General features: G+C 34.4%; 3 protein-coding genes across 10 annotated transcripts; 1 reads left to right on the top strand and 2 right to left on the bottom strand.

Moving 5' to 3' along the window:
* Positions 1 to 113: 113 nt before the first annotated feature.
* LOC108331575 (alpha-1,3-mannosyl-glycoprotein 2-beta-N-acetylglucosaminyltransferase) lies at positions 114 to 14,027 on the bottom strand. Of its 5 annotated transcripts, XM_052876111.1 has the most exons (20): positions 13,591 to 13,642; positions 13,403 to 13,490; positions 12,993 to 13,298; positions 12,261 to 12,865; positions 12,013 to 12,115; positions 10,805 to 10,867; positions 9,924 to 9,958; positions 9,764 to 9,840; positions 8,172 to 8,217; positions 7,930 to 7,992; positions 7,383 to 7,449; positions 7,241 to 7,309; positions 7,072 to 7,141; positions 6,907 to 6,968; positions 5,921 to 6,010; positions 2,199 to 2,293; positions 1,434 to 1,496; positions 1,317 to 1,355; positions 1,061 to 1,231; positions 114 to 532 (listed from the first exon to the last, which is right to left on the bottom strand). In XM_052876111.1, exons 6-20 carry the CDS (start codon positions 10,830 to 10,832, stop codon positions 416 to 418), a joined length of 1,092 nt encoding a protein of 363 aa, XP_052732071.1. In that variant the 5' UTR covers positions 10,833 to 10,867; positions 12,013 to 12,115; positions 12,261 to 12,865; positions 12,993 to 13,298; positions 13,403 to 13,490; positions 13,591 to 13,642; the 3' UTR covers positions 114 to 415. The 5 variants fall into 5 exon arrangements, with proteins under 5 accessions (XP_052732071.1, XP_052732067.1, XP_052732068.1 ...); XM_052876107.1 differs by lacking the exons at positions 12,013 to 12,115; positions 12,261 to 12,865; positions 12,993 to 13,298 and adding exons at positions 13,720 to 13,791; positions 13,885 to 14,026 and having other exon boundaries at positions 13,591 to 13,641; XM_052876108.1 differs by lacking the exons at positions 12,013 to 12,115; positions 12,261 to 12,865; positions 12,993 to 13,298 and adding exons at positions 13,720 to 13,813; positions 13,885 to 13,994 and having other exon boundaries at positions 13,591 to 13,641.
* Positions 14,028 to 14,413: 386 nt separating this feature from the next.
* On the top strand, positions 14,414 to 23,879 carry LOC108331671 (probable galacturonosyltransferase 3). 3 transcript variants are annotated; one of them, XM_017566530.2, is made up of 11 exons: positions 14,417 to 15,432; positions 15,595 to 15,691; positions 19,908 to 20,143; positions 20,216 to 20,259; positions 20,341 to 20,386; positions 20,489 to 20,536; positions 20,619 to 20,756; positions 21,366 to 21,503; positions 21,801 to 22,135; positions 22,224 to 23,169; positions 23,398 to 23,879. In XM_017566530.2, the coding sequence occupies exons 3-11, from the start codon at positions 20,105 to 20,107 to the stop codon at positions 23,671 to 23,673; spliced, it is 2,010 nt and encodes a 669-aa protein (XP_017422019.1). In that variant the 5' UTR covers positions 14,417 to 15,432; positions 15,595 to 15,691; positions 19,908 to 20,104; the 3' UTR covers positions 23,674 to 23,879. The 3 variants fall into 3 exon arrangements, with proteins under 3 accessions (XP_052732205.1, XP_017422019.1, XP_052732204.1); XM_052876244.1 differs by having other exon boundaries at positions 19,904 to 20,143; XM_052876245.1 differs by lacking the exons at positions 19,908 to 20,143; positions 20,216 to 20,259; positions 20,341 to 20,386; positions 20,489 to 20,536; positions 20,619 to 20,756 and having other exon boundaries at positions 14,414 to 15,432; positions 15,600 to 15,691.
* Positions 23,880 to 24,609: 730 nt separating this feature from the next.
* LOC108330551 (protein NLP2) lies at positions 24,610 to 27,723 on the bottom strand. Of its 2 annotated transcripts, XM_052876577.1 has the most exons (5): positions 27,555 to 27,723; positions 26,727 to 27,373; positions 26,589 to 26,648; positions 25,614 to 26,484; positions 24,610 to 25,517 (listed from the first exon to the last, which is right to left on the bottom strand). In XM_052876577.1, the coding sequence occupies exons 2-5, from the start codon at positions 27,348 to 27,350 to the stop codon at positions 24,703 to 24,705; spliced, it is 2,370 nt and encodes a 789-aa protein (XP_052732537.1). In that variant the 5' UTR covers positions 27,351 to 27,373; positions 27,555 to 27,723; the 3' UTR covers positions 24,610 to 24,702. The 2 variants fall into 2 exon arrangements, with proteins under 2 accessions (XP_052732537.1, XP_052732538.1); XM_052876578.1 differs by lacking the exon at positions 27,555 to 27,723 and having other exon boundaries at positions 26,589 to 26,634; positions 26,727 to 27,049.
* Between the last annotated feature and the right edge of the window lie 227 nt (positions 27,724 to 27,950).

Genomic DNA, 27,950 nt, shown 5'->3' with positions numbered 1-27,950 from the left:
CTTGCCGCTTCCTGTGAATTGCATTCCATTAGCCGTTGCTGCGTTTTTGTCTCACACCAGTGTTCCCACCACATTCTTTTGACTTCTTCTACAAATAAAGCAAACTACGTATATGGAAAAAAAAAAAAATTGATCCACGTCGACTCTGACATAAAAATTCACCATCCCGTTTTGCTGTCACATGAATGGAGAGTAGGATACATGAGGTTAGCATGGCCAGGCTAGGACCTCAAACCATCATAAGACAAAATCTGTCTCTACAAGATACCCGCTATGGCCACTAATTTTGTTCCAGTATGCATCAGCAAATAGACCATAACTTCTTCCTATGCCACAATAACTCCGCAACACTTCCGTTCATATCTGAAGACAACTACTCTCTTACATTGTCAGTATTTTTCTTCTTCATCCAGCATTAAGACTCTTCGATCTGAAGTAGCTTCAAAGACTCTGGACCAATAAGGAATATACGTCGTGAGGTTTGATGTCTGAAAACGACTACTCCTTTATAGGCGGTCCTCGGTATTCCATCCTGGCAATGGACGAATGCCCCGCAAAAATGTAGGACAAAATTAGATCTATCCACAAGAAGAATAATAAGGCATGAAAAACCAGGGAAACATAGATATGTTGTGTTACGCACGGATACACTACATATTATCCACATGAATGATCGTATGAAACCAATAATATATTCAACTATAAAAGTATACCCAAATGTAAGTTTAACCTTTGATTCAAATCACTACATTTACTATTCACTTTCTTACCCAACCAACAAACATACCAAACGAATGGAAACTTCCAGGGAATATAACTACCATAAACATTCCTGACTTCTGACGTAGAACTCAGCCTTCTAAAACTTATGGACACAATTTTAACCTGGATTTTTGTTTCAAATTTCATCCAGGACTCAGACTAGAGAGATCTCATTTTATAGTTAGTCCAGTGTATAATCTGCCAAGGCAGATTGAAATCAGACATAAAAAATTCAGGGCTCCAATTGCATATTATGATGCATTGCCTTTGTGAATTTAGAAACAAACAGTTGAATTACCTTCCACTCTTGAAATATACCAAATTGGCGAGCAATGTTTTCAAAGTCTGACTGATCTCTATACTTGATACGCACATCACCATCTATATTATATGCCTTTAGAACCACGCCAGCTCCATAGACAGGTGTAGCTTTCTTAACAGTATTGGAAAAATGCATAGAATACTTATCCTGAAAATGGCAAAACAATTTCCACATACCATTACAGCATCCCTTTACGTATATGCTCAGACAAAAACACAATGCTGCATCTCACCTCCAGTAAATAGCTCAGATCCATTGATCTCCAGTTAACCTTCGAATAACCCAAAGGAAAATAGCATCATTCTAATAATAAGAAACATATTTCAGACTGTTCATAAAGCGTGAGTACCTTGACATCATTCAGCTTGATTGGCTCCAGATATTGCTTAAAAAACTGTCCCAAACTAGAACCCTGTAATAATTACACGACTTATAAATTTCAATGAACAAAACACAATCACAAGGATTTCAGAGTAAATGGGAAATAAAAACAGAAAAATAGAGAACTATGATATCCGTTTTGACCTTTTATAGCTCTCTTAAATCATTTTAGTGAATGGAAGGATAAGCTACATTAAGGACAATGCAATTCTCCTAGACAAATAACAAAAACAGAAAATACAATAAACAAAACTAAGGAGAATGAACAGACAAAGCCACCCTATCCAAGAAATCACTGGCTGAATACAATAAAGAAGCTAAAAGGGAGTAGAGATGTCTGTAAGTTGTCATCAAAAGTTCTAGAAATACACCTTATAGAAGCACATATCCAACATAAGAAAATTATAATTAAGAATCATCATGAACTTTAGTCAATGGATATGCAACAGATAAACAACGTTATAATTAAAAATTCATCCTACTCTAGATTATTACTGAATGCATACCATCTGTAAAGAAAAAAATTTAAGACAAGATTCCTATTAACAAAGAATAGGCACCTTTCAAGTAAAATCAAAGTGTATCCCATGGCACAAATTTATTTTAGTTTTCACCAGACCAATAAATATTTTTTAAACTGAGGTTCATATAAGATGAACACCTGCAAAGGTTCTACAGAAAATAACTAACAGGTATAAAAGGTCAATCTTCTATGTACAATTAGCAAACTTACATGCTCACCAAAATTATATGTTCTGCACACTTCAGGTCGGATAAACTGTCGCCCTTTGTGATTTTCTTTTAGTCTCAACCAGTCATCCCAGTAAGTGAAATTTTGTCAAAGAAAAGTTTATGTACAATTACAGATTTACTGAAATTAAACAAGTGTGATTTCGAAATAAGGAAATCTAATACAAAGCTTGGGCTTGGGAGAGCCACACTACAAAAGCTAGCGTTTGGAAATCCAAAAGCCTTATAAATTATAAATAGGAAACAAGTAATTGGATCCTGTAGATATGTAATTTAATTCAATGTAAACACAGAAAATATAGAAAGATGTGCAGCTAGAGATTTCGGAATTTATTCACTATTGTATCCTTATTTACAGCATAATTTCAATAAAAATAAAGAACAATGTGTCATGTTAGACACACATTTCAATAAAACTTCGTGATCATAATATCCCACCATGCTTCGTATACCTAACACTCACAAAGGATGGTTGTGCGCTAGCCCTTTGATTAGTCCCAAGAAAGCACTGGTGTCACCACCCTGTTGCTCAATTAGAATGGAGAGATATGATGGTAATTGAATGCCGTTTACAGGAGACGTGTTACAAGTAACACAACCAGATATTCGTGGCCCTTACCCTAGCTGGACTCTGATTTAACCTTGAAGTGGTGCACAATCAAATAATGTTTGGTCCATTTCCTCCTATGGTATGGTTAGCAAACAATCACTGGAAACGAGAAAATTACTTTTACAAGATAAGAACTCCTTTAATGTTTATTTTTTCAAGTTGCTTAATCACTTAGTATAGCTAGGTTCAATGCATCATAAGAAGCAATGGTATCATAATTGTTCTCTTGTAAATTGTTTTGACTAGTTATCTTTGCAATTCTCTGTATATAAATAAACTCGTTCAGCTGGGTGGAATAATAACTTGAGCAACTTCAGAAATAATTACTTCTCTTCCAGCATGGTATCAAAGCTTCCAATGACTTTTTTCAGCAATCATAATCCCTAGATACCTTTTGGCTACCGCCACACTGTCTGGTAACCTTGCCGGTGACTATCATTTTCAGGCAACCATTCCAGTGACCAATAACTTTTCAGGTGACTTCAGAATTTTTCAGGCACTGTTTCTTGTCACTGTCAGAACTTTTCTGGCAGTTTTCTAGCCACTGTTATATTTTTTCCGGTAACTATCAACCTGTCCCAAAATTCATTTTGCTTCAACTTTTTGGTGCTGATCACTGTTCTGCATGAACAACACCAATCTTTTCCAAGCACCCAATTGTTCCTCTTTTCTTTGTCTTTGTTCACTACAGGAGGTGATGTGCCTCCTTCCTACAAATCTCCATTGAGGAAAGCATTTTGGACATCTGGTTGAGAAAAAGAGACCATTGTGGAAAAGCATTCATGGCTATAAATAAACGGACAAAAACCATCTTTTCCACCGGAGAAAAAGTGTCACCATAATTGAATCCAAAAATTTGTGTGTAACCTTTGGCCACAAGACGAACTTTGAAGTAATCAATAGTACCATCTGGACTAACTTTGATAGCAAAAACTCACCTGCAACCAATAACAGATTTCCTAAACATGGTAATGGGACGAGCTTCCAAGTTTCACTATTTTGAAGAGGACTTAGTTCATCTAGCATGGCCTAACGCTAACCAGGATAGGCTAAGGCATCACTGGCAGATTTAGGAATGGACACAGAAGAAATAGACGAAAGGTAGGCATAAAAAGGTGAAGATAATTTATAGTAACTCAAAGTAATATAATATGGAGAAGGGTTATGGGTAGAACATATACGGAGAGCAATTGGACAGTCAATCTCAGTTGTCAGAGCATGAAGAGACAAAAGAGTTGACACTTGATTTGATCCACTTGGTGGTTATTGGGAACGATTATAAACCTGAAGTGGTGGTGAAGGAGTAGAATCTAACAGTACACTAGGCACAACTAGAGGAGCACAAACAACATGAATATTGATTGTAGTAGATGGAGACACATAAGAAGAAGGACCCTTAATGTAAAAAGAAGAGTAACAGAAGGTGACAGCGAAGAGGAGGTTTGATGCACTGCCATACGCATCGACAAATATCTCAGATCCGTGTCTTTGAACGGTGTGTGAGGCCGTGTGGTAGTCGCTTGAAGGCAATCCGATTGGTGGGGTCACAGACCGCAATAGTGGCTCTGGTGACAGCGACTCTAATGGCCATTCTGGCAACAACTCTAGCCGTTGTTGCAGTTACAACAAAAAAAAATACACCTGGAGAACCTAGCTCTAGATACCAAGTTAAGAAATAAACTTTAAGCCTAACTCAAACTCATAAAATCAGTTTATAAGGTGAGGTTTTCACCCACTTATATATTATAAATTAGCCTAATCTTTAGTCAATGTGGGACTTCCGACAACTCCACTCAAACCAAGGCATATATATCTCAAGCGTGGGACTAGAAATTAATGGGTGATCCGATAGCAGCCCGATAGTAGGTGAAACAATATACCCAACAAACAAAAAATTTCGCTAGGATAGACTCCAACAGACTCTGATACCATATTGAATATAATGAAAAACTAGGTATAGGATTAATCTACTTTGTGTAGAAAATAAGCATAAGGTACTTTATTTATAATCAAGAAAATATGGGCTAAGCTCAAAATACAAATAATGATAGGAAAAAAATGATAACAGACAACCAGAAGATAAAAGATAAAAGATAAGATATCTAAGACATCCATGTAGGATGTTCGTGCCTAGCCCATAGACTTGTCTCATGCAAACCTACAATGCTACTATCACCACCCTCATTGCTCATTTACAATTGAGATACATGATGGAAGACTCTAATACCAATTAATAAGCACTCAAACGCTTAAGAAACCCCATCTTAAATGCTAGCTATTAAGAGGAGAAAACTAAATCACTTAAGTACTCCATAATACCCAAATGTATCAAACACTATGACGAAACAATTAGAACTTGACATGACTGTTGTACAATTTATCAGGGAAATAGGCTATGTAGTCCATACTAGCCTGACAAGTCTCACCTATCAAAGCGGTTTTTGTGAAATTGAATTAGATTTTAAAGCCAAATTCTAGGATAAAATCAAAGCCTATCTTAGACATGCTATTAGACCACTCACATTATCTGCCCTCCAAAAGTCTGTCTAGGTGTAAAAGGATGTTATTATTGGGTCATTCTAGTTCGCTCATGCTCTAAATGTCCAGTCCTCGGAAAGGTGTGCATTGAGATCTCATTTCAACTAAAAATAAGACCAACGTAATCCTCTCAAAGTTTTAGGTAGTCTTCATTTTACAAGTCAATTTTGTAGAGTAATGTTGTAAGCCCAAATTTTAAGAAAGTGTATAAAATTATTATGGTGAATATTTCCAATCTAAGATTTTATTCCTAGGCCTAACGGGGTGCTGTTATTAGTTGCTTTTGTCTATGCTCCAAATGTCAAGTTTTAGGTATGAGGGAGCGTGTAAAATCCCACATTGATTAGATACACAATAGATGTAATCCTTATAAGGCTTGAATAGTCCTCACAATACAAGCTGGATTGGAGGGATTAAATTAGTCTTTAAATCCAAATTCTAAGAATTATAATTCCTGTGATAAATACTTTTACCAAGATTTCTTCATTTGAAATCCGCCAAAAAAGACAAATATGGCAGACACCAACAAGAACAATTACTGAAATATCAAGGATATGCCCTAGGCCATTTTGGTGATAACTCATCCCATATAGATCTGGCCAGCATCCATCCTAACCCAGGAAAGAAATCTGATCGGTACAGTTCATCTGCAAATTAGAACAAACAAATTTCATCAGAATGGCAGCAGTAATCTTCTGAGATATCTTCTGTAAAAATATGATTTGATCTTGTTAATCAGGGAAATGTGTATCATTGATAAAAGTTAACAGTGTATGTAGATGATCTCGTTTTTACAAACTCGTTTCTATCCATGCAAAATTATTAATGTGCTGAAAAAACCAAATAAATATGAATTGAATTCCAGTACTTGTTTAGTGTTCAAGTGAATTTAAGAGAAAATTGTGACCATAGAAGGCAAAGGCATGGAAGCTATAGGCAAAAAGTAGACAAGGAGGTCCCAGAAATACCATTGCCTTTAAAAAAGGCTTGATCCCTTCAACTAAAAGATCATGTCATCCTCAGCATTATTTATTATTGTATGAAAAAACGAAATTGAAAATTTTCGTACACAAAGCATTAATCATTTGCTTCTATACTAGATTTCCCCTGGGTTTCCCTCTGTGTCAAAACCTCTTGTTAAAGGGTCCACACATTCATTCACTAGAGATGGAGTTACAGTTTCAGGTGCGGGTGTCAAAGAAAATGGATTGACACCTGTCATTGAAATTTTCACCTTTGGAGACAGCAAGGCCCAAAGCCAGAACTCTAATACCGTTTATAAGAACAAAAAATAAAATATTCTATTTCTCTTGTTCCTTTTGAATAATATGGCCACTGATTTATAGACAGAATCCGTTTTAAAAAGGAAATTAAATCTGCTGCAATCAAGGAGAAATATCAGAAAGTAAAAAATAGCCTATGATCATAATTCAGAATTTATTCAAATCTGATTCTGAACACATTTATTACCATATCAAATCAAGACACGAATTAGAAAATAATTGATAGAAAATTAATGAAACCTACAGATGAATAAACTTACATGGATCATGTACAAATTGCTTTTGTCCATTATCATTCCACGAGGAAACAGCCATAATGGACCTAGAATAGATTAATTATGAACAGAGATCCCAAAGTCTTATAAAACTAGCATAACAAATCAGAAAAAATTAAATTAATCATTCTGCCCTTATTGAGCACATACTTATCCTTGTCAAGGAGAGTTGCTGCAGCTTCAAAATAATCAAAGAAATCAGGTGCTATATCCATGTCATCTGAGATTGGATGAAGTTGTTGCATTAGCTTCCACGTTTTTACTAATGATAAAAAGAATTAAAAAATACATAATGTAGAAAAGATATAGCCCATTTCACCTTCAAGGATGATTACTCGGCTGAAGTTATGCTTGTAGAACAGCTGATCTAAAGCCCACTTGTAATGACCTGATAAATGTATCAATTGAATATTCCTTTCAAATAGAGAACAAATAACATGAAAACAGAAAAATACTCTTACGTGCAATTTTGTAGTAAGCAATTAACTCTCCTGGTCGTTCAGTTTGAACTGGTTCAAAATCCAAGTGCTGCATCAAACTAATATTATTAGTACAGAGAACCTGTTTTTTTCATTAGCAAACTATTAGCTCCGTCAATAACCAAATATATAAAATTATTGAGATCAAAATAACTTTAGTGATTGTTCTATATCTCTACAACATCACTATGCTAAGAAATGAAACCCATCTGTATTTCTATTATCCAATTTAGGCTAAAGAAACAGACTGCTTAGGAAATAAGGTATCTTGGCTTGCACACAAATATCTTATTAGTGATACTGAAGAAACGTGTTATTAGCTCCAGGATTTTAATAACCATGCTAATTTAATTTAGTATGATTATAAAAATTAAGTTAATCATTGATCATTAACAGATTTACAGAAATAAACACAACTATAGCTAACTGTCTGTTTACACACATTAGTATGCACAACACAACATGTAATTGGCCTTTGGAATACTGATCTGATTTTCAAAGTTCAGCTCATTTATATAAATGCACATACCTGCATATAAGATAACTGATCATAGTTCAAAGCCGTACTTTTAACATCTGGATTTGATCCATCCTGAATATATAATAAAGGACTACAATCAGCTATTTATGTTGTATTAATTTTTTTTGGTTCACAATCAGCTGTTAATGTTGTTTTTGCATTTGCATAACATTGACAACTTTTGAATAATTTCATGGAGATAAAAGAAACTCCTTCAAAGCGGAAACCATAATGCTAAACAAATAAAATACCTGAGATACAAATAAAGGAAATCTTGAAGAAATGGGCCTTTGGTGTCTGTAAAAATAAGTAGATTGTGGCTCAGACAGACAAAACAAAAAAGTTGTTGTTATAATAAAATAAAGATCATATGTTTATAATTCCATATATCAAGATCATATTTGTATTATCAGTAATGTTTATAATTTATTCTAGTATCATACACTTAGTAACACAAAAAAGCAAATCTCCTATTTCTGTTGTACTGATTTTGTTTTCTCACTATTTATAAATGACTCGTGTTGTCATAAAACAAACAGTTTCAGCTCAATACTACCCTTTTCCTTATAGTTTAACGTCACACATAGAATCTCTGGAAAACTGTGTTTTCCCATGGACCCTGTCTTTGGGTGGAAATTCTTTCTTGGTTAATCCTTTTTGTTTCTCTCCAGGTTCACTCACTATTCCTAATAGCTGTTTTTAATGTCTCCGACGACTTTACCAATGACATTTGTTTTCTTTGGTGACCACATTGTTGGGATCATGTTGTACCTATCTATGCAACCATACAAATACCTGCACAAAAAACATGCCTATGTGCCCTCACTCAAGCATCTTCTCCATGTAGTTGTGTCTCCCTTACCAGCACATGCAGCAAGGACTGAGGATCAACAACCTCTTACCCAAGTTGCCTTATCCTTGTTCCTATACCCTTGTAGTTCTAGCTACATTGAAGCTAATTTGGTTGCTCAATCTTCTTTTTCATTCGCATACATTTTATTTTTGTATTTTTTTCAGTTTTTGAAAAATGGATTCAAGTACCAACCCTACATCTGAAACATGTTTTGTCATCTTCTCTAACCATCCTCTTACTATTGAGAAAATAGACAAGTCGAACTATTCCATTTGAACTTCTGAAATCCGGAAATGGATCAGCGGGTTAGACCATAAGTCCAATCTTACCACCTCAGCTGAATTTGTAATTGTATGAACGTTTCCATTTCTTGTAGTTTGAGCTTATATAATAGTCATGCACTACTAAACTTAGTTATTTTAGAATTATGGAAGTATTGTTTCCTATTTTAATTAATTATGGTGTTAGAATGTTGAATAGGTATGGTATTATATTTATTTTCTCATATGACGCAGACTCTTACAAGTCAGGTCCACAAGTCAAGTCTACAGATCTTCAATGAGTCTGATAACCTTAGATATCACCACTAGATTCATCAACTCCAGTGAATAACTGACAGACATATTCACCAAGTTTCTATAAGAACCAGAGATCCAATCACACTTATAGCAAGCTCAACACATATGAATCACGTTCCAGCTTAAGAGGTAATGTATAATTATACAATAAAGATCGTATCTTTATAACTATACATGTCAAGATCATATTTGTATCATTAGCAACGTTTATTATTTATTCTAGTATATTATTGGAGAAAATCAAATCTACTTTTTATTGTATTGACTTCATCTTCTTAATATAAATAAATCACTCTTGTTGCACAGAAACACAAGGTTTCAGCTCAATACTTCTCTTTTTCGAATAGTTTAACAATTGTATTATCAAGTATAAAAGATTAATAGATCAAATATGTTATACTATGATGCATACTTTAACACAGAATTAATAGTCCTCTCCAGGTAATCAGCACGATTACATGCAATGATCACAACAGCAGCCACCGGAACCTAAAACGTTCAGCACAAAGAATCATGGAATAAACTCTAGAAAGAATAGAAGAAGAAGCAAATTGTCAAACATTCAGCTCAACCTGCATTTTATCAGTCAGCCTCTGTAGGTCTTTTCCTGAAATATTTATCCATAAATGGTAAGTATCTTGGATATCTAATATAGAAAAACACCTCATTAGATTGCTTACAAAATTCCAGACATGGTGAACAACTAGATATGTTTGTATTTATATAAAACATCAAATACTTGGGTAAATCCTAACAACAATACTCAGCATAGTGCAATACTAATCAAGTCTAATTCTAAAGGAAATGTCAATACATCTTTGGTATCATACTCTGGTGCAAGCTTTCATGTTAGTAACAGCTTCAACATTTTGATGGTCCATATCAAGTTTTCATCGATAATGGTGCAGGTTTAAGTATTTGTGCTGCTGATTATGATTTCACATATTACTCTTCAACTAACCAATTTGTTACGTGTCCCTTCCATTATTAAAAACCTTTCAAGTATTAGTCAATTTGCCAAAGATAATTCAGTTTTTTTTTTTAATTTCATTTTGATAAGTGTCTTGTCAAATCCCAAGGAGCGAATAAAGTTATTCAATGATTGTTGGTGTTGATGGACTTTATTCATTCAATAATCTCCAGATTCACAATCGCTTCTCTCAACTGAAGTTGTCCTGTCAATCTCTTACCAATAAAGTATGAAACTTTACTATGGAGACAAGGGACAGGTATAATCAAACCAGCACCTTCCCTATTGTCATCCCTACTCTATAAGCTTATTCAAATAAGCTACAAGAGTTTAAAGAAAGATAATAAGACATCTTCATAAGCACAACCATATAAGCTCAAACACCCCCTCAATCACATGTTAAGTACAAGCGATTGAGAAAGATATCCACTACCACCACCACCATTCAAAAAGAGAATGATCTTATTATTTATTATAACATACTTTCCAGATCTTGTACAAGAGACTTCATTTGTCCACATTCTTGGTCTCTACGTTTCCTCTCTTCTGAAAGAATCCAATACAAAAAAACCAATTTAATTTGATAAAAATATTATATGCAAAGGAGACAAAAGATCAAATAAACATGTAATCCAAAATAACTACTAATAAGTATAGGCTCATATATTCAACTATTAAACTTTGTTACTTAAGGAGAACCATTCTTTTGTCACAGAAAGGGCCCAAAGGCCTAAAATAAGAAACAAAAATATTAATGAAAAACCACAACAATAGTAACACCCATAACATCCCCCAAAAATATCTCATGTATGTTTCCAAGGATTGACTCCCAAATATTAAGACGGTTAAGAAGTAGACTTTAAGCCTAACTCAACTCCACAAAACCGACTTGTAAGGTGAGGTTTGCACCCACTTATATACTCTAAATTGGCCTTATCTCTAGTCAATGTGGAACTTCCAACACATCCCCCTCACGTTGAAGTATATACATCTCGAGCGTGAGACTAGACATTAATGGATAATTTTTATTATTCTTGGGAATAAGAGAAAAGATACAACAAACAATTTATACTCAAAGATACACAATAATCACAGAGACAGTTAGCATCCATCTGGCAATAGTTGGCAAATCTAACTAACTTCAACAAATTGCTAACTAGCTCCAGACGAGGCAGTGGAATAACTGCTCCTATATACAGTATTCACACACCTCCCACAAACTCAAGGTGGTTGGTTGTTTGTTGAGAAGAAACTGAAGCACTTTGAGTTTGTCACTCAAGAACAGAAAGCCAGTTGGGGAAAGTGGCTTGGTCAAAGCATCTTCCATTGATCCTAAGCTGGAATATGTTGAATAGATAGTTGCTTGGCTAATACTTTTTCTCTGACAAATTACTAGTCAATCTCCATATATTTCGTTCTAGCATGTACAACAGGATTATAAGCAAGACCTACAGCACTTTGATTATCACATAATACCTTGGGAGTAAGAAAAGTGATCCCAAGTTCACTCAGAAGAATTTGAATCCATAATATTTCAGAGGTAACTCGATCTATGCCCAGAAACTAGTCTAACGAACCAAGATGTTATAGAGAAAATATGTTACTTAGTTGATTATTAAGAGACTGAACAAGTTGAGAAGAGCTCGCTATAACAATAATATCATCAACATTGGAAAGCAAGTAGACAGTACATTCTTTGGTTTTGTAGATAAAATTTGAAGGATCTCAATTGCTTGACTTGAAACCAAAACAGAGCAATGCTGATTGTAGTCTTTTGAACCAGTGTCTAGGACCCTGTTAGAGGCCATAAAGAACTTTCTTGAGTTTACACACCAAAGATTTATCAACACATTCAAAACCTGGTTGTTGTTGCATGTATATAGACTTGTTATTTTCATCATCATATTAGAAGGAAAAGTAATTTTGGTAGTAATGTAACCTTGGCCAGCCATTTATGAGCATACAACTTCTGATAAAATAAAAGCCCTTATTTGTATGTAGAGCAGCCTGGTCATCCTTAGTCCACATCCTCATTCTTCATCCATAAAATTTGATAGAACACCAATCAGTGGCTTTTGCAACTGAATCATAGAATTCACACAATACAGAAAAAGGATCATTTTACCAAAGTCCCGTGACTCCTACAATTATTCTCAGTCAAAAGTCCAAACCTACAGAACTACACCACTCACTACTCCTTATTTCACATACTACACATTTATTTGATAATACATAACTGCTCCTAACTTTTACCGAATACTGAAAACATTACAGTCTCTATTACACTCATATCTAATAATTCATATGTGCTCTTGACAAATATTACTGGTTCCCATCCTATATTCACTAAGATTCTGGAACCGTATGAATTCATCTAGCTTTGAAACCTGTTCAACCTCCCCACAGAAGGACTATCATGCACACAATGCACCTATCAAGTGAAAGCTTCCACCAAATCTCCATCCTGCTGTAAAAAATTTGATACTTCTCCATCTCTTGTCAGTGGCCTATCTTGTCAACCTTTTGAACTAGTGTCCAGATTTTCTGCAAGGAAGACAATAGATTGAGTCATGATGCCATTGGACTCCATCCTGAACCTCCTCCCTCTGACTTTGAAAGACTAGCAGAGGTTTAAATGGATTAACATCAACTCAAAGCCCAGTAAATCAACCTATGATTTGGTCCACTGTATTGTTGACTATTTTCAATCCTCATCGTCCTCCCCACCCTATTCCCCGTACAGCAGAGTAATAGTTGGGTAATACTGCTTTACCAACGAGTGCAGGAATTGCAACCAAACTACTAGCTAGAAAATGTCACCAGAGATTGGGTGTACATTCCAGAACAGTCAGATAATGTTCATAGATGAGCCATAGGCCACAAATCAACTCATGAGCTTGAATATTCTGGATTGCAAACGTCACCAGGGAAAATTCATGTCCCCCAACCAATTAACAGGGTTTCCATATCCTAATCACTGCAATATTTCCCTCCAGCATTAACGAGTAGACCGAAGGAGACAATTTTAGTAATAATCACGCAACCATTCAGGACGATTTCCACAATTAACAAAAAACAAACCTTCTAAGGCCACAATTCGTCCTTGTTGCAAGCTAATCTGGTCAATCAGTGATCGCATTTGACTTGTACAATGGTTTTCAGCTTCAATCTGTTAAACAAGGATCAGCCACGATAATAATGACTCACCAAATATTAGATGTGGAAATATCGAATATAGATTTATATGAGAAACGGAGGAGTTCAGTTACAGCTGCAGCTAGGCGATCAGCATATCCTGATTGTGTTGCGAAAAGCCTCATCTGAACAAGCATAAACAACATGTTAAATTAACAGAACCGTCGGAAACACAAAGTTAGGGTTAGAGACACAGACAACACCTGGATATAGATGAAGATCCCAGCTGCAACCAAGAGGAGGAACCGAAAATCACAGAAAACTTTCGCCATTTGCTATAGCACAAACACTGAATTACTACGCAACAATATAGCAGGTTTTTCAGATACATTTCGTAAGAACAATTTCTATGCATAGCGCTCAGGTACCTGTAACTCCTTCAGTCAACTCAATTCCCAGACGATAAACGATGATCCAATTGCCTAACTTGTCGTCTCGGGTAGTTTTTAGTTTTAGGTTTTAAAACTTTTAAAAATAAAATTAGTTGATATGAATAACTTCTTATTCTTGGAAGATATGGATATTTTATATTACTTTACCCTTTTTTATTATAATTTTAGTCTCTTTAATTTTTAATAATCTTTCATATTTTTCTAGAATTTTGGTGTTAATACTTTTAGAAATCTACTATTTTGATTCAGTTCTATATTTTCTGTGTTTTATTCATTTTATTCTTATCCAATTGAAAATAGCTCTATTATTTATGGTGTAAAATTTATTTTTAAAGTTATATTAATAATAAAAAATTTAAGCATTTATATAATTTTTTTTTAATTTTTAAAATAAAATTTCTCTTTTTAGAGAAAATCAATATATATATATATATATATATATATGTATATATACGTTTTACCAATTTTAGAAGCTGATTGGTGAATTAGTTTTTTTTTTTTTCTTTTTTCTTTCTTTTTTCTTTCTTCTTTCTTGGTTTCTAAACCTAAGTTGTTGGACTCTGGTAGTAACCGGAGTCACAACGACATTGGAAAGGGACTTCGCATGTGGGGATCTGTCGAAGGGGTTGTGACGTGTGGAGGATCTCTACCCCGCATCATAGCAAACCCTAGATGGATTTTTTGAAGCAAGAGTTTCAAAAGAAGCATCAATCTATAGCGCAAGACACCGACGACAAAAGTAAGAGTCTTCAAGCGCTCTAGAGATCCAACAAAAGGAAATCCAAACGCTTCGGCCTAAACGAGGGTGCACGAAGAATGGATCTAGCCCAAACACTTCTTCATCAAAATGAAACACGTCATCTTCTTTCCCAAATCTCTTATCAGTGGTGGAGCTATACGGCATTGCAGCAGGCCGAGAGAGATTATTACTCTCGCAACCTCTAGAATCACTTCAATTGCGGAGTCACTACTCTCCTTGTTTACTTGTCATGACGGAGCATGGAACGGATGGAAAGCAAATGTACATGAGAGGATTTAAGAACTGAGTCTTCTTGTTTTTAAGAGATTATGAGACTGTTGAAAATGAATTTGGAGATAAAGTTTAGAAAAACAATACTTTGACACGGTCGAAGTAATTTACACTCATTTGACACGCGGTGAGGCCCATTTAGTGTCAATGTGATTAAGGGTAAATTTGTCATTTGGATGGTGGGCTGCTACTGCACTGGTTTGGAAAGAAAATAAATGGAACGGTGCGTTTCAGTGAAGGAAGCTGCTGCATTAGAGTCTCTCTCTGATTTCAATTTTTCAAAAGTCTACCATTTCATTTTGGAAGAGGAACTCTTCGTGCAGGTTAGGGTTGAGAGAGAACGCGAGAAAGAAAAAAAAAAAGGAGAACTCTATGGCTCCCACTTAACCGGAAGCTGGACATGATCGGAAGAGTTCCAATCGGCAAAGTTATGATTAGTGTGGAGCTCGAGAAAAGAAGGTCGACCTCTCTATCAGAAGTGCGAAGTATGATAGGTTTGTCCCCTTTGTATTTTCTGCCCTTTCTACTGTTTGAAGAATATAAAATATAAGCACTTGATAATTGAATCAAGTTGTATGCTTCTTCTTCCTTTCTTTTTTTCACATCATTTGTCTATGTTTCCTTTTCTTTTTGCTTCATTTTCGAAAACCCTAAAGTAAAGGGGGCAAGGGTGTGAGACAGAGAGTTGCGCTAGGGAGAACGAGATACATCAAATTTGAACCAAGGGTTGCGATAAAGAGGAAATCGAACAAGGTATGAGGAGTTAAACATTTCCGTTTTGTGATTGCTATGATGTGAAAGGTTTTATGGTAATTCTATGTCTTTTTGTTCTGATTCAGAATGAATTTTTGTGTCTTACGTTGAATGGTATGCTTGGTACATTGGTCCTGCCTTATATTTTTTTATTTGAGGATTAACATAATGTTTTTGGTTGAGTTTTTCTTGGCCATGCGTTATTGTCGCAAACTTTTTTTTTCTTTCCATAGAACCAATTCTTTTCTCCATTTCTGGTTCTATGATAAATTGCAGGATATCATGTGTTGGTTTGGCAACTTTTAGAAATTTTAGTGCATTTAAGAATAGTTTTTCTTACAGTAGAAAACATAGGTGTTTATTTTTTATGACTGTTATGCAATTTTGATCCTGTACTACTTTGTTGTGGTTGTTTCATATATATATATATATATATACTTAATTACTTTGTGTAAGAAAAGAAGTGTTTCAATTCTATAATTGATGACTGCGCTAGGATAGTTTGAATCAGTGAAATTTTGGTGTGGTTGATCATTAAGGGTTTACTATAATGGATGACTGCGCTAGTAATGTTTTATTATCTTTTGTTTTTTACTAAAATTAAATATTTTTTTATTACTTTATGTTTTGACAAAAAAATATGTTTTTGATTAAACATCAATTATTAAATAATAGTTGATGGCTAATATATGTTGATTTAATTTACTGAATTATAATAAAGGGGAAAAAATACTTATCCTCACATAATACTTTTTTATAGATTTCAAAATTTATATGAGAAAATAAATGTTAAAGTATTTAATTTCTAGTATTTAGTTAATTATAATCTATAATAAAATTTAATAAAAATGTTCATTTTAACTATATTTTTAATTTCAATTATTTTATTTTTTTAAATTAAAAAATACATCTTAAAATATCTTTTAACAAATTTAAAATAACTAAAAATTATATTTGCTAAGTCTCTGTTCAGAAAAGGGAAAATAGATAGAAAAATGAAAAAAGAAAAATATCTGAAAAATAAAATAAAAATAAAAATTGTTTAGTTAAAGAAATTAAAAATTGAAAAAAATATATTAATGCAATTGCTATATAAAAAAAACTAAAATAATGACAACTTCATCTATTATTAATTTAAAACATAACATAATATGGAATCGATTCCAAACTTTTTGGAAGAAATCAGTTACACATTAAAGTCGATTTTTTTCTCCTTCATCTACAACATCATGGTTTTTTAGACCATCATCAAAGTTGTATTAACAATTTGACACCACTTTTTGGAAGCTAAAAAAAAAAAGCTAAACAATTTGAAAGCTTGATTAACATATGGGGAAGTCCTTCTTTGCAATGTCTGGAATCAGTAACAACGACATAAAAAATAATGTAGACATTCTTGTACACATATTGAGAGCAGAACTTTCTGAGACTAAGAAATGAACATTCTGCATTTGAGAGAAAAATACTAGGGAGAAATAAAAAGGTGCTGCTGAGAGAAACAAAACGTGATTGAATGTAAGTGAGATTGGTTAATGAGAGAAAAGGAAAACCATATATTGTGAAGATAAACATATGCTAACATGATAGACATCCTCGGAGCCCATTTTCCTTCCTGTAATGGCAATTTTCTTATTTTGTATTTTTTTTTTGCAAAAATCTTGGTAGCAACAGTGGCAATACTTTCATTTGTCTTCATATAGATTATAGATAGATTATAAATATATTATGGATTATAAATTATAGATATAGATTATACATAGATTATAAATTATAGATATAGATTATACATAGATTATAAATATATATAGATTATCTAAACATTACTTGATTCTATACTAAGAGAAATTCAGTTTTCTTTTAAAATGATCACATGCACAACTTTTAATCCTATATATATATATATCCAAAACTTTTCAAAATCAAAGAGTAAACAAAAGTTTTTCTAAAAAAAATTATGATCGGATATATTTTTTTTGTTCTATACAAGGATTCTTAAGATGAATTATGATATACCAAAGGATAAGTGGATTCTTAATAAAAATATATTAAGTGTTCTTTGAAAAATAATGAATTTTGTTAAATGAAATTTGATAGTTAATTTTTTTCTATGTTTATATTTAAATAATAAAATATTTATATTTCATCACAATTATAATGTCACTATACTTAACTACATGTCATTTTAAATGCTTAAAAAAATCCAAAATTGACTAATGGTATATAATTATAGACTTTTGTTTAACTTTAACTAAAATTGAAAAATATACGTAAAGGTAGAGTAAAATTGTAATTTAGCATTTTTCATTTCAATATAAAATTGTTTAACTTTGGCCCAACAATTAGACTTGTCTTACAATTTTTACGGGAAAATAGAGAAAAAAAATATAAAAGTAAAACTGAAGGATTAAGATTAAGGAGATTTAAACAACAGCAAACTTTTTTAACTGCAACTTTTTTTTATATTTATATGTTGTGTTAGTTTCTACACCATTTAGGGACAAGGTTTTAACAAGTGTCATGTTTTAAATAATTAGTTCTCTTGTAACCTTTCAATTTAATTTTATACACAGTTTTTTAATCAAATAATTGTAATTTAAAAGGATATGAAATTAGATATGGACCATCAAATAGATTCAAAAAATTAAAATTAAACTTTATTTTTTCTTTCTCTCTTCATCGATTAAAATTAGATTCACGTTATATATTGTTCGAAGCTCTTCAAAGTTATTCTTTAATAAGGACATTATTAAATAATAACTTTAAAAGAAGACCACTATAATAAGAAATTTTATTCACTTTATTTTTCTACTTTTCGATCCAATATAAGTAAAATGAAATTATTTTAAGATCATATAATCTGAAAACGTATGACCCACTTCCCAGTGCTTTGTTCAAATAAAAAGATCGTCGAGGAAAGTCATGTAAGCATGGACGAAATTCCATACATGTCAACGAGTTACAATTTTAATTAAAAAAGATAGCAGTTTTAATTAAAAAAAAATCATCGTGTTCACCAATTTTGTTCCATAAAACGGTAGGAATCGAATTTAGAGGGCTGAAAATCGATTCCCCTATGTATTTAAGCTGAACGAATCGATTCTGTGGGAGAAACTATGTGAAGAGAATCAATTCTCTCCTACCATGGAATCGATTTTCTATCATTTTTTGAGCTACCAAATCAATTCTGCTATACAAGATGTGTTTTTGAGGTTGAGAAAATGAATACAGTCCAGTAATAAATACTAGGGTGGACCCTGTAATTACTGCTATCTTATATGAGTCATGCATATATGATATAACTCTCGTGGACAGTAAAAAGAATGGATTATTATTCATTTATGAGAATGCCATTTCTAATCACAAAGTTTGAACCTCAAAATTTTGTTTAACATAACTGAGTTCAGTGACACTAAGATCAACCACTTGTGAGTAAATAATATAAGTGGTTACGAAATGTTTCAAATCTAATTGAAAATAATTGTAATAATAATTTAAAAATTATTATTCAAGAAAATATAATTGAAATTTCTTTCCTACAAAGTCATATTAATTTAAATATATTTTTTCAATTTAATTCTTTTTCTAATTTAAAATAACAACTTCAACCTCATTTTAAAATAATTTACACAATTTAAATTGATATACACTTTATTTCAAAAATAAAATAACAATCATCTAATTTTATTTATTAAAATATTTTTTAATCTATTTTATCCAATAAATAATACGTCATTTTTACCTTAATCTAAATAACCTCATCAAAATTCATTCAAATCTATTTCAAAAATTCATCTCCCAATACAACCAAAGCATTAATCTTCCATGATGTTTTTATTAATCTAACAGTTTTCATATAAATAAATCGCGTATAGGATAGGTTGCACACCTCCACCTTTCTATGGTTTCATAATAAATGATCTTTTATCTTTTCTGTTTTGTTTAGTAAAATAAATATTAATATTTTATTTTTATTAATTTTATTTGAATTTAGTTAAAATAATTAAAAATCTGTTTAATATGTTATTATGAGTACATATTAAAAAGATTAATGTTAATGCGTAATTAATTTTAAAAAAAGATTATATTAATTATTAATGAAATTAATAAAGAATTAAAACCAGTTAAGATTGTTGTACTACAGATGTAGTTTCTGTTTGATTATACTTAAAAAAAGGTTTTTCATTTCATATTTTTTGTGTGTTTTGGGGCAAGGAAGATGAATAAGTGGTGAAGCGAGGAGCGGAGAAGAGGTTTGGATCGAATGTGAATGGAAGGAGGGCGGGAAGAGGATGTGATTGCTATGTCGTCTGATCTGATCGTAGACTCCTAACTGATTGCAATTTGGCAGCAGATGCAATGAACTGAGTAACACACAGACTTCTTATTCAAGATTGAATCCCAATTTGCATCGGAATGTCTCCACGTCCGCTGCTACTTTTCTTCGTCTTTATGGTATGGATCTTTATCCCTCTCTCTAATTTCCAACCCCTCCTACCTAATTCTTTCGATTAATCTTCTCCGTAGCTTCTCTTTCACGCTCCACATTCTTCAGACGTTTCAACAACCAAGTAAGTAACAACTCCACTCTCCCCTTTTCTTTTTTTGTCTTTGCTTTTCTCCTCCCAATCCTCATTTCTTCTTTTCTACAGAGCTTCTACGTCCCTCTATGATTGCGACCAATGTCATCGCGCTAAGGTCTTTTCATATAAGATATTCGTCTTATCAATATATACTTTATCTATATTTACTCCATTTTTATGTCTTCCTCAATATCTACATCTATTGCTGGGTTCGCAGGAACGCGACATTTCCACGACTAGAAACCGCCTCAATCCCAATGAAAAGGTTTTTTACCCCAACCCATTATTTAAACCTACCGGAGTGGATCCATACATAAGCTTATATTGTCAGTAATGATTTTATGCAGGACATTGATATAATTGCAACATACAGCGATGCTTCTGGCCATGTTAGACTTGCTAGGTTGAAAATGAGGGATTTATCTGATTCCTGGGTCTGGGAAAACCCTACTAATGGGAACAACGAGTATCAAAAGAGCTCCCAGGTGCTTTAGTTTGATTTTATCCTCTCTTTTTTTGATCGGTTCAAGCCGATCTGTAATTTGGAAAGACTTAATATGTAGCCAGATTACATAAACTATGTGGCGAATGTCAGTTATGAAATTTCTAAACATTAATTCACCTTAGAAGACTGGAAAAGCCATTCATCACACTATTGTCAAAGGAGGCTACTGTGAAATGAAAAGACAACACCCCAAGTTAATGGGAGATCGTATTGTGTGAAGGGAGAAAAATCCCAGATGGAAGAGATGTGAGCCAAAGAGATGTGAGCCAAAGAGATGTGAGCAAAAGAGATGTGAGAGGGTCTCTTGTCAGTGAAAGTATTGTCATTTCTTGTAAATCTTGAGTGCTAGACATAGGATTGTATGGTAAATGTATTTTCAAGTATGTCTTAACAACTTGCAATCTTTATTTAAGATAGTAAACCTCCATCAAAGTGTTTCCATGGACATAGGCAAAAGGTTTTAACCATGTTAAATTTGTGTATATTGTTTTTCTCTATGGTTTGGTGTTCCCATTTTTCATCCTTGTTGAAAATGGTTTTTTCCCAACAAACTACAACCTTTGACACATTGGCAATTTTCATTATCCAGGAATTGACGGAATCGTATCAAACTGATTCAAGTTTTGAAGACAATCCCAAGCACTCCATAGATGAACGTAGTCCTGAAGAAAACAAAGTTGAAATTCCCCATTCCTCGTTAATGACACCGATGAAGATCAAACGTCGAGTAATTGTCTAGTTTTCTCTTTCACTACTCAAGCAAACAAAAGTAATAGGGACAGGCATGGCACTTCTCATACAAATGTTATGTATAAATTTTTATAACTTTTGGTCCAATAGTATAATTTTAGGTGTTGTCTCTTAAGTTTTAATCATTTTTCTTTGTTTTGTTCCCTCAAATATTTTGTTTTTGTGATTGGTCCCCTCTGATAATGGCTAATCTTTCCCTGAATAGAGACAAGTGGAAGAATGCTTGTTCAGTTTTTTTTTTCCTGTTGTTTTTTAATATTTTTCTATCCCTTAGGTAATGCGGCAAGAAAGAAGGAAAGCCCGTACCGCTGAACTTACACAGGAAAACCGAGAAACTAACAATCACATTGTATCAGCAGCAATTAAACACACTGAAGAATTTGATACCACTGTCAAGGGAAAGTATAGTATATGGAGGAGAGAATATGAAAACCCAAATTCTGATTCAACTCTGAAACTCATGCGTGATCAAATAATAATGGCCAAAGCCTATGCTAATATTGCAAAGTCTAAGAACAATACTGTTCTATACGAAGCTCTTCTCAAGCACTCCAGTGATAGTCAACGGGCTATAGGAGAAGCCAGTTCTGATACAGAGCTTCACCTTGGGTATATATGTATTTCCTTGATCTTGTTTCTCTAGCTTATTAGGTTTTTCCAATTTTCATGCAAGGTTACAATTTATTGCATTTGCTAGAGCACTTGATCGGGCAAAAGCTATGGGTCATGTTCTTTCCATAGCAAAGGATCAACTTTACGACTGCCTTCTGGTGGAAAGGAAATTAAGGGTGATGCTTCAATCAACCGAAGATAGAGTCAATGTACAGAAGAAAAGGAGTGCATTCTTGATTCAGCTGGCTGCAAAAACTGTGCCTAGACCATTACATTGTCTTCCTCTGCAACTTGCAGCGGATTATTACCTGCAGGGCTATCATAAGAAAGGAAATCTTGACAAAGAAAAGATTGAAGATCCATCTCTTTACCATTATGCTATATTTTCTGATAATGTGCTGGCTGCATCTGTGGTTGTTAATTCTACTGTGCAAAACGCACAGGAACCTGAGAAGCATGTGTTCCATATAGTGACGGATAAATTGAATTTTGCAGCAATGAGAATGTGGTTTCTCACCAACCCTCCTTCTAGAGCAACTATTGAAGTTCAGAATATTGATGATTTCAAGTGGTTGAATTCCTCGTATTGTTCTGTTCTACGTCAACTTGAATCAGCAAGAATCAAGGAATATTACTTTAAAGCTAATAATCCTTCCTCCCTATCTGTTGGTTCTGACAATCTAAAATATAGAAATCCTAAATACTTGTCGATGTTAAATCACTTAAGGTTCTACCTTCCTGAAGTTTATCCAAAATTAAACAGAATTCTATTCTTGGATGATGACATTGTAGTGCAGAGGGATTTGACACCACTTTGGTCAGTTGATTTGAAAGGTATGGTGAATGGTGCTGTGGAAACGTGCAAGGAGAGCTTCCATAGGTTTGATAAATACCTAAACTTTAGTAATCCACTGATTTCCAATAACTTCAGTCCTGAGGCGTGTGGCTGGGCATTTGGCATGAATATTTTTGACTTGAAGGAGTGGAAGAAACGAAACATTACTGGTATCTATCATCGATGGCAAGATATGGTAAATTTCATTAATCTTGTTCCTTCTTTTAAGGTTATTTACATATATTAATCAGAAAATCTTTTTATGAAATTAGTTGCCTGAAGGTTCATGTGTGCATTATGCCAATGTCTATTTTCTTGTTCAGGTTTCAATTTCAAATACCAGAAAGCCATGATGTTTACTGTTTTTGTAAATGTAGATAGATAGTCGTTTCTTGTTTTCTGATGTAGAATTAATCGTTTGCAGAATGAGGATAGAACCCTCTGGAAGCTTGGAACCTTACCTCCCGGACTAATCACCTTTTATAATCTGACCTATCCGTTAGATCGAGGATGGCATGTTTTGGGACTTGGCTATGACCCAGCTCTGAACCTGACAGAGATAGAGAATGCCGCTGTCATTCACTACAATGGAAATTACAAGCCATGGTTAAATCTTGCTGTTTCCAAATATAAATCCTACTGGGCCAGATATGTTAAGTTGGATAATCCATACCTTCGAGTTTGCAACCTTGGTGAATAGTGATTTTTCTTGTCCTGCGCTAGCACATTGTTTCTTGAGAATGGTACCTAACTAGAACGTAATATAGCTGTTTCTTTTAAAAAACCTCGTGCGGTAAACATTTTAATCGTCCTGAAATTGGCTTTCCTTCTTAATTTAATCCAGGACGGTGTAAAAAATCAAATTTAGTTCTTGATCTTGCTAATTAGTAATAAATTCGATTAGAGAAATTTGCAGTAAACAGATTAATTTCCAATACTACGAAATCAGTTTATTTAGTAAATAAACTTTACTATAAGGCAAAAATTTAATTAAAACGAAATCTAAAAGAATTCGTTGAAAGTTAATAGGTTACTTTCAAGTAAAATGATCCTTTTACTATGTTAATTAATATAATGGTTAAAAAAACGCTTTGTACAAAAGAATAGATTCAATATTTTGAAGTCAATTTTAAGGTAATCAAATAAGTATCCCAATGGAACGGTGGTTTAAACTAAAAGATTTAGTATAAAAAAATACTTATTATCAATATTTTTACCAATAGAAAAAATCTTCGTTTTATATAATCTATACCTATATATATAAAGAAATTCATCAATTCTATTGTTTCTTTCAATTTAATTATTTTTTTTCTAATTTGACCATTTTTTCAAACTTCATTTTTTATATAATATTTATGCAAATTTTGAAAGTGGATATTTGTTTTTGAAAATCTCAAAATTAGCCTTTTAATCCGTCGTAGTTCTAAATTGTAATGAATGGTTTTCTTGAGCGTCAACATATCTAGCGATGTGGTAAATGAGCACTGCAATGAATATAGTATTTAATTACTATCGTGCTTGTTTATTCGCAGAAGTCATAATAGGCAACCCCATTGGAACATTTTTATCAAGAAAGACATCAATCTAATATAGATTTTTTAAAATTAAAAGTTTTTCTTATATGATAGTTTATAAATAATGTAAATTAAAATAGTACTTTTTTTATATATAAGAAATAAGGGAAGAAAGTTGTGAAAAATGGTAAAAGTTGAAAGCAGAAAATAAGGTGTTAAGTGGGGCTGGTGCTGCCAAATGCATTAGTTGAATGATTTAGTGGCGAAGCATGAAAGAGGAATAGTCTAACTGTGCGGCTCTGAGATGATCTATTTATGTCTTTACACTCCTCAAGATCTGCATCGCATGTCAAAAGAACCCACTCTTGAGCATCGTCCAAATACTTCACCTGAATTTTGCTCATCTCCTTCAGATTGAAACGTCTTGCAATTTCCATCTGCAAATCTCTGAATCCGCAATTTGGTTGCAAGCTAAAACGAATTTTTTCATCTCCAAAAGTAGCTTTCACCCTGAAAGTACCACCGCCTGTGTTCCAGACACTGCTGGTTTGGGGCAGGGGAGGTAGAGCATCCAGGCTTTGAATGGGAATGGGAATGGAAATGGGAATAGGAGGATGGTGGACTTGCATTGATGCGCCAACTACTGATTGCTTATCTGACATCAGAATAATCTCAGGGATGTTATTATTGTTGCTGTTGATCAGAGTGGTTGATTGGTTCAAACTGGGGTTACAACTCTGACTGCAAGACGAAGTGGAAGTAACTCCTTGGTTACTAAACAACCCATTTTCGGAATAAAACTTGGAATTATCACTGTTTATCTTGGGTGATTCGGAAACACCATTGGCAGAGCTCAACTCTGGAAAACTGGTGTAGAAGGAGCCAATTTGAATGGCACCTTCGGCACCCTGGACGGAGTCGATCACAAGTTGAAGTTTCCTTAAGGAGTGCCCCACCTTCTTAATTTTCCTTGAAGGCCACCTCGTGATCCCATGTTGTCTGCATATTCTTTTTAAAGTGGTAGGACATACTGCAATCAGAAGAAGAGAATTATGAATAGCAACACTATAATAGTAACGAGGAAATTGATAGAATATGAATGAGCATGTATGTGTCTCCCACGTACCCCCAATGCTCTTGGCAGCGTCTTTTAGGCTTCCTGCAAAGTATTGTCTTAGAACCGGCAAGCTGATAGTCTTCTCTGCCTTGGTTCGCCTCTTGTCGCCTGATTTCCTGCCACCCCGGCGGCCACCGACACCAGCACCGCTTGTTCCTTCCAAGTCCGAGAATACCTGTTCATTGCCGTTGGTTGTCACCTTGAACTCTTGTTTTGGCTCTTGGAGGTATTCCAGAGACACGGACACACCTTTCCCCTTCTGTTGGGCCTCCATCATATGTGCAATCCATGATGATGATTCCATTTCTTTGCTATGATGATGATGATGGTGTGATACCAATTCCTCCTCCTCCTCCTCCTTGTCCAGTACAACGTGCAAACTCCGGCAAGCTTGCTGCACCAGCATAGACAAGGAGTTGAGTATCTGCTTCTGGTCTTGGGTGTCATGGCAATCCTTTGGGAGGAAAAATTCGAGGACAAAATCAGAGGAAACACTCCGGAGAGGAATGGCCACAGCGGCATGCAAGCCGAACATGTTTGCATGGTGTGCGAGAGGATATTCAGCCTTGGTGAAGGCAGTGATGTCATTTGCAAAGCAAGGCTTGGAGGTTGTGAAGGCTGTTCCAACCACTCCTTGACCCCCCAAAAGGTGGTACTCAGAGCACGCTTCCAGGAATCCCAATACATCTACATCTGCCACAAAGCATGCTGGATCCACAGTCGACACATAATTCTCATCGTTCGAATGCCCGCATCCACTCTTTCCTTGTTGGATGCAGGGAGCCCATGTCAGAGCCAAAGGCAACTCATGCGCCTTGCACACACATGTCAACACTTGTACTATCTCATTCAATGCACCTTGGTATAACTCATCAAAACCCTGATATATACATATAATATTCAGCCATATATATATATATATATATATATATATATATATATCCTTATTAATCCAATTTACTCATCAGTCACTTACGTACGTACCTTCACAGTCATGGCTGGTGGAATGAAGTTCTGAAGAGAAGGGGTCCTAAAATCAACACCCTATTCATTAATCGCAATCGTTAAATGCGGTGTCATAACATAAACCCAACATAAAATAATAATAATAATAATAATAACCTGAAGGTTGTGAAGGTCCGGGTTGACGTTGTTGGGCATGAGAATGTCGACAACACCGAGACAAATTCCAGTGCCTCTCTGAAAGACGGGAAGGGCGAGAGATCCAGGACGTAGATCGTAGTGGTGAAGGCGGGTGTAGTCGTGAGTTCTGAGGAAGCGAATGTTGGGAGGCCAGTGATCAGAAAGCCAGTCCTCGTGAAACTGAAAGGATCCTGTTGCATCCCCATTGTTAGTATAGTCGAGGGTGTATGGGAAATCCTGATGGTGATGAATCCCTACTTCACATCCTCTCCGGGCGGGGACCCATACCTGAATCACCATATTGGAGTTCTTGGCGTATTCTTTCAAGTACCCAACCGCAACCACTAATCTCTCTTTCACAGACGAAGATGGCCCCGGATTCCCCCTTGGTCCAATCCACCATCTCTTCCCGACCATCAAACTTTCCGCCTCTGATTCTTCCTCAAATATTATGTGCGCCCCATTCGACTCCATGCTCCTGTTCCACTTTGAAGCCTCCGTGCCACACCCAACCCTTGTTTCCACCCAGCATCCTTCTACAAATAGCTCATCCATAAACTCCGTTTCTGGGGCAAAAATATCTGAGAACCCTCCATATTCCATCTTCCTTCCACTAACTCAAAACACTGCATATATTAAAAAAGCATACAATAATATATCAAACACACACACAGAAACAAGGCAGAATGGGATGATGAGGTACGATCATGACGAGAAAAAGTGAGTGAGTGAGATGAAGAAGAAGAGAGACAAGGAATGTTGTTGTGTATGTATCTGAATGGAGAACTCGGCTTATACAGTAGTCACCTGCTCATCAAAGTCCTGTATTTAATGACCCGGAGAGAACTGCAAATTTTCTAGAAGGTCAGTGGGACCCAATGCTTAGAAAAACGTAGGAGAGGCTTCGCTCCCGTTAATATAGCAACTGACCAAACAGTAATGTTTATTCCCTACTGCTAGGCCATCTCCTGTTACTCCAAATTTCGAAATGTTAAATCAATTTTTAAATTTAATTATTTATTGTTAATTTTATTTTTAATATTATTATTTTCATTAACTTTAGATTAACCCAACTATAGATTTATATTTTGAGAGTTTTTTAATTGGAAAATTGATGTGCTGATGTGTCCTACAAAATTATTTAACTTTAGAAATCCTCGGAGTCTGCAGTCCGATCTCTGAGAGGTGTCGCCTAACGAACCT

Source organism: Vigna angularis, chromosome 4 (genome assembly GCF_016808095.1).
Source record: "Vigna angularis cultivar LongXiaoDou No.4 chromosome 4, ASM1680809v1, whole genome shotgun sequence".
Lineage (NCBI taxonomy): Eukaryota > Viridiplantae > Streptophyta > Magnoliopsida > Fabales > Fabaceae > Vigna > Vigna angularis.
The sequence above is the reverse complement of the archived record's forward strand: the minus strand, read 5'-3'. Positions and strand labels throughout refer to the sequence as shown.

Bases quoted from the DNA above. Each gene is read 5' to 3' on its own strand.
- LOC108331671 (XM_017566530.2), top strand. From the start codon at position 20,105: ATGTCTCCACGTCCGCTGCTACTTTTCTTCGTCTTTATG. The intron at 20,537-20,618 runs GTTTTTTACCCC...GATTTTATGCAG, and splicing joins GCCTCAATCCCAATGAAAAG to GACATTGATATAATTGCAAC. The intron at 22,136-22,223 runs GTATATATGTAT...TGCATTTGCTAG, and splicing joins GATACAGAGCTTCACCTTGG to AGCACTTGATCGGGCAAAAG.
- LOC108331575 (XM_052876107.1), bottom strand. From the start codon at position 13,788: ATGGCGAAAGTTTTCTGTGATTTTCGGTTCCTCCTCTTGGTTGCAGCT. The intron at 8,218-9,763 runs GTATGCATCATA...TTATTTTTACAG, and splicing joins ACTATTAATTCTGTGTTAAA to ACACCAAAGGCCCATTTCTT. The intron at 1,356-1,433 runs GTACTCACGCTT...GGTTATTCGAAG, and splicing joins TCAAGCTGAATGATGTCAAG to GTTAACTGGAGATCAATGGA.
- LOC108330551 (XM_052876577.1), bottom strand. From the start codon at position 27,350: ATGGAATATGGAGGGTTCTCAGATATTTTTGCCCCAGAAACGGAGTTT. The intron at 26,649-26,726 runs GTTATTATTATT...ATTAATGAATAG, and splicing joins CGGACCTTCACAACCTTCAG to GGTGTTGATTTTAGGACCCC. The intron at 25,518-25,613 runs GTACGTGGGAGA...TTCTGATTGCAG, and splicing joins CGCTGCCAAGAGCATTGGGG to TATGTCCTACCACTTTAAAA.